The sequence below is a fragment of the Exserohilum turcica genome, assembly GCF_000359705.1.
Source record: "Exserohilum turcica Et28A unplaced genomic scaffold SETTUscaffold_8, whole genome shotgun sequence".
NCBI lineage: Eukaryota > Fungi > Ascomycota > Dothideomycetes > Pleosporales > Pleosporaceae > Exserohilum > Exserohilum turcicum.
The window spans coordinates 41,649-47,452 of NW_007360299.1; the positions used below are offsets into that span (position 1 = coordinate 41,649).

A 5,804-nucleotide genomic window follows, 5' to 3' on the forward strand; every position below is an offset into this window, starting at 1 on the left:
TACTAGCAAAACTAGCCTAGCTAGTTACTAGCTCGCGAATTAAGCAGCTAGGAGAGAGAGAATGGCTAAGCTAACTTGAACAGTATAGGAAAAAAGCCACTAGCAAGAATCCACAAACGTACGCAGCAAAATACAAGTGGAAGATAAGAAAGCAAATCGCTATTCCTAGCAATACTAGAAGAGAGATTTCTAGCGCTTTCTACTAACTTAAACTAGAGCACTGTTACCTAAGGGACTACCTATATAAGAGAGGGAAAGTGGATTCTAATAGTTGCCCCTGCAACTATAGATCTATACAAGACCTACCTTATATTCTATTTAGATGTAATCTATATAGAGAGGAAAGGAAAGTGTAATGGGCGGGCCCAACGGGCCGAGCGTACGACTACTTACGCCATCCATTGCCAAAAAGGCAGTAACAAGACTTCAAGCTTCTTGAAGTCTAGGTAGTCGTATAGATATACTCGATCACACACACACTTTAGGCGTAGCCTCTTACAGAAAGGACTAAGAGAAGCCTGCGAAGGCGATCTATCACTACCTATCCTCCTTTAAACAAAAGAGGGTATAGAAGCAACTATTACCTTTATTTAAGAAACAAAGGCTGGAACACAAGCCTGGTACAAGGGAAACACAGAAAACGAGGAGTAATACCTGTAACAGGTAGCCATACACCTCCCCCACCCTATCCTACCCCCTACCTACCAACCAATAGGCTACGAGCCTCACCTTCATCTAGTTAAAACCCCTCCTAAATATTGTAGCTAGAAACAACCTACTTAGATACTTGTAGGCCTAAAAACCCTACACGTCTTATATAGCCCTTTGGGCTGAAAAAGGACGTTAAACTAGAATAATAATAATAATAATACCAAGCTCTCTACTTAACTACTATATCTACTCTTTAAGAGAACTTATAGGAGACCCTTACTAGATTTATATACAGTTTTAAATAAGCGTAGCCTGCGCCTCTATTTCGCGCGCGTTGCGCGGCGTTTTTAGCTCCTAAGCAGTAGTCTCTTGCGCTAGTAGAGTTAGCGTATGCAGCATAACGTTAAGCTATAATAAAACAACGTTATAATTGTGTAGTAAAAGTCTAGCACCTTAGAACCCTCTATAGATATTTTCTAGTGTAATAGCCTTATAATAGGCCTTTTTAAACGCTAGTAGGAAGGTTTTTTTGCTAATATAGTAGATGCGATTGCGTGCTAAGACTAAGATAGCATTACTATACGCGCGCTTTAACGGCGAGAAGCAGCCTATATCAAAAGGCTGTAAGAGGTGCGACAAGTGGGGAGGCATATAGAGGAGGATTATCTTTATGTAAGAGGCTACGCCTAAAGTGTGTGTGATCGAGTATATCTATACGACTACCTGGACTTCAAGAAGCTTGAAGTCTTGTTACTGCCTTTTTGGCTATGGATGGCGTAAGTAGTCGTACGCTCGGCCCGTTGGGCCCGCCCATTACAAAGACGACGTGCGAGATATAGCTAATAGACTGCTCTAAGAGCGTGGCGGGAAGGAGGTGGGCAAGAACTAGGTTAATAGGTTTGTCTAGCGCAATCCTAAGCTGCGTACGCGCTAGAGCCATCTATACAATTACCAGTGAGCTCTCTACAAAGACCTAGCGCTTATTAAGGGCTAGTTTAAGCTAGTTTAGAATATAAAGGCAAAGGTAAGATTTTATTATAGTTAGTTATTATAGGCTTATACAAACTAGGGAGAATAAAGAAGATCTAGCTAGGTAATTGTGAGTAGGTTACGCTAATATAAGGCGTTAGCGCAATAGGCACGCGTATCCTAGCGTTTCTTATCTTTGCTAGCAAGGTTCTAATCTCTACCTAGTTTATAGAGGATCTACTACGCAACTAGGTGATCTAAGTTAGTCCTACTAGCTAGACAAACAACAATCTAGCGCTTAACTAGCTTTATTACTTTAATTCCCATGCGCAGCCTATAGGGACGCATAGGCTGCTTATTATTAATAGCTATAAGTGTTATGGGCGAAAGAGGCCTAACTAACGAGTATGCATTCACCTATTGTACAGAAGAAGAAAGATACAGAAAAGAACTATCTAGAGGGCCCTCCTTTTATAGTTGTTATTCGTACGAACGCTCAGACCTTTAGTCTTCCTCCTTACTTAAGCTTGTTCGTACGTAACTAACCACGTTATTTAGTCACGTGACTAAAGTCATGTGATTCACTACCATGTGACCTGTAGGTCATACCTCTCTGGCGTAGCCCTTTACAATAAGAGCTACTACTTAGTGGATTTCTAAGATCTCTGCGAAGAGATAAAGTGTAATGGGCGGGCCCAACGGGCCGAGCGTACGACTACTTACGCCATCCATAGCCAAAAAGGCAGTAACAAGACTTCAAGCTTCTTGAAGTCCAGGTAGTCGTATAGATATACTCGATCAAACACTTTTAGGCGTAGCCTCTTACAGTCTTTCCTATAGGGTAGTCCTCGCTTAGCCTTGACTGTTACACGCATAGTAATAGCCTCCTCTTCTAGTTTTGTTAGGCGCCTTGCTAGTGGCTCCTAATCGCTTTAAGGGCGCTATCTAGCTTGTCGACGCTAGATTATTGTTTATAGGACGCTATAGGCGGCAGCAGCGCATTGTTTACTCTAAATTTGTTTAGAATTAAGATTAGTAATAGTAAGAAATAGATCTGCTTTAGTATAAGTTTTTAACGCGTTGCGTTGTTAAGACATTACGCGTTGTTGTTGCAAAGGTGGGATATCATAGGGAAGTGGCCCACATACTGGGGTGGCCCGCTTACTGGTGAAACACGTTAAGTGAATTAACCTCCGTAGTTGCACAGCACCAAAGCTCTGAAATCATCAAAAGACCAAAGAGCAAAGAGCAAAAAGAAAAAGAAAAAAAATAACTATTCATCTCTACTTAGTCATGTTCTGAAGCCAGAAATCATGTCTCGGCTACAACAACACATTACATACATACATACATACATACATACATACCTACATACATACAGCCCGCATAATCATCCGCATCACCCCTACCAATCCCCCGCAAACCCAGCACCCTCTGTATACCTCCACGCGCCCATACCCGCGCCCAGCACAACCGCCATGGCGACACTAAGTAGAATCCACACAAGCCAGCTCAGATACGGGCCGTTTTGCGTGCGATCCAACGGGCTACTCGACGCTACCCTGGGGGTATCGGGCGCGGGTTTCCAGGGGACACGGTGCTGCAGTGCACACGCACGCAGAATCTGCTCTGCGACGATTTTGGCGCCAGCAAGGACAATTGGGATGCCGGTTCCGGGATGGGTGCTTGCGCCGACAAAGTACAGGGCGTTGATGGACGCGTGTTTGGTCTTTGGGCGGAAACTCAGGACGTTGAAGAAGGAGTGGCTGAGGCCGAGGATGGCGCCGCGGTCGAGGTTGAAGGTTGATTTCCACGTTGGAGGCGTGTTGATGGCTTCGTCGATGATGTGGGGTGCGAGATTGATTTTCAGCCGGGCTTGCATGACTTTGAGCATGGTTTCGCGGGCCGAGGCCACCATGGCGTCCCAGTCTTGTGTGAGGCCCTGCGTGTGCTTGGAGCCTTTGTGTGCGTTTGTCGTCGAATCCTGCAGATGGCCGACGGGCACCAGGATGACGATGGAGTCGCAGCCGGGGGGCGCGGCGCTGGGGTCCACGCGCGAGGGCACGTTGACGTAGAAGCTGGGTTGGTCGGGGATCAGGTGCTGCTTGAAGATGCTGTCGAAGCTTTCCTTGTAGTCCTCTGCGAGGAAGATGTTGTGGGCGCTGAGTTCGGGGAACTGGCGGTCTAGCGCCCAGTAAAACGAGATGCTGGAGCTTGAGGCCTTGCGCTTGAGCAGAGAGCGCGAGTACGAGGATGCAGGCAGGAGGTTGTTGTATGCGTAGGTGAGGTCGGCGTTGCACACGACAATGTCTGCTGTCAGGGGGGCTTTGGCTGCGTCTTCAAAGACCACGCCCGTTGCGCGCTTTCCATCCTCTGATAATGAGATTTCCCGGATCGGACTGTCGAACATGTACTTGACGCCCAGGCGCTCGCCCACACTGACGAGCCGCTCGACGACCTGCTCAAGTCAGTTTTGCACATATCGATATAACATGGAAATTACTCACCTTGTGGAACCCGCCAATCGGGTACCAAATCCCCTCTGCAAGCTCTGTATACTGCAGCAAACTATACGTGCCGGGCGCATCAAACGGACTCATACCCATGTACATGCTCGCAAAGGTAAACACTCTGCGGAGGCGCTCCGTCCAAAAGTACTTGCTCGCACGGTACCAGATGCTCTCAAAAGGATGGAGTTCAAACAGATGCAGCAAAAAGTCCAAACGGGCCATGCTACGCAGCGAGTAGAAATTGCGGCGCAGCACGTAAATAACGGAAACCTCGTAGTGCCGATGGCTCTCCTGCAGAAACGACAGGTAGCGCTCGAAGCCCGCGGTGCCTTCGAAGCGCTCAATCTCGCCCTTCATGACGGATATGTCGGTTGAGAGCTCAAACGTCGTGTCATCGTGGAAATGCACCTTGTAGTTGGGCTCGCACTTGACGAGCTGCACGCCCTCGGCCTCGAGCGACGTGCCCAGGTCGTGGAATGTCTCGTGGAAAAAGCGCGGCAGCAGGAGGAGACTGGGGCCTTGATCGAATCTCTGTTTTGGTTAGCATGTCGTCGTCATTATCATTATTATCGTCAGCGGGAGTGGGAGGAGGGGTTCCTGATTCTTTCATGTTCACGTGATAGAGGAAATAGAAAGAGAGAGAGAGAGAGAGAGAGCCATACGTATCCTCGACGATGAATCAAACTGCATCGGCCACCTGAAAACCCATTCTTCTCCACCACCGTCACTTTGCAACCCGCCGCCGCCAGACGAGCTGCGAGCGCAACGCCGCCCGCGCCCGCACCCACGATGACGACGCTCGGGCCCGTCGCCGCCGCACCCTTGTAGTCTCCCATCTCTTTGATTTCTTCCAACAATGTATATTATTCCCCTTCGATGAACCTCTGCTAGTCCTATCTTCTCTTTCTCGTACCTCACAGCGTATGTAAACTCCAGCCCTTTTTCACTATCAGCGCACAGCAAGCGGGGAAGGGGACGTTTGTGCCCAAGAAAAAAGAGACGGAACGAGACGAAGAAAAAAAAGCAAAAGTTGCGAAAGAGAGAGAGAGAGAGAGGAGGAGGAGAGACGGATCCAAAGTTGGCGCCGCAAAGTTGGCGCCCCAACACGCACACACACACACACACACACACACACGCAGGAACGGGCGAGGCCGCGCTTTCTCGGGTAATACAGCAATGATGGCTAGTCACATGTCTTGCTGCAAAACGGGATCAATGCACAAAGTCATGACGTATACACAAAATCAAATCAAACACGGGCTCTTAGTCAGGGCCTCGCGTCTTATCTCATTCAGAAGAGGAGGAAGAAGAAGAAGGCTGGGGACAATTGAGGAGAAAAGAGAGAGAGAGGGGGGGGAACCGCGGCTTTGGGGCTTGCTGCACTGCATGTGACATGTGACATGCTGATTGTTTGTGGTCTGGTGAATGAATGCGTAAGAACTAGGTACGTAACCTTGTTTGCTGTTAGTGAGCTAGGGAATTGGGTACAGTATGTAAGTAGTGGTGGAGATGATGATGAAGAAGCTACAGTGCCCGTGCACCAGATGAGCACCATCGCCAGTTGAGCACCCCCACCACCACAACAACAAAACTTCAACGCGTCAAAACTCAACCAATATGGACCCGATTCAAGAAGCGATTGCAGAAATCGAATCGCGAGAACCAGGAGATAAA

General features: G+C 47.9%; 1 protein-coding gene across 1 annotated transcript; it reads right to left on the reverse strand.

Moving 5' to 3' along the window:
• Positions 1-3,025: 3,025 nt before the first annotated feature.
• On the reverse strand, positions 3,026-4,966 carry SETTUDRAFT_142548 (uncharacterized protein; the record flags this gene model as incomplete). Its single annotated transcript, XM_008032560.1, has 3 exons — positions 3,026-4,078; positions 4,128-4,661; positions 4,793-4,966. 3 exons carry the CDS (start codon positions 4,964-4,966, stop codon positions 3,026-3,028), a joined length of 1,761 nt encoding a protein of 586 aa, XP_008030751.1.
• Positions 4,967-5,804: the final 838 nt, after the last annotated feature.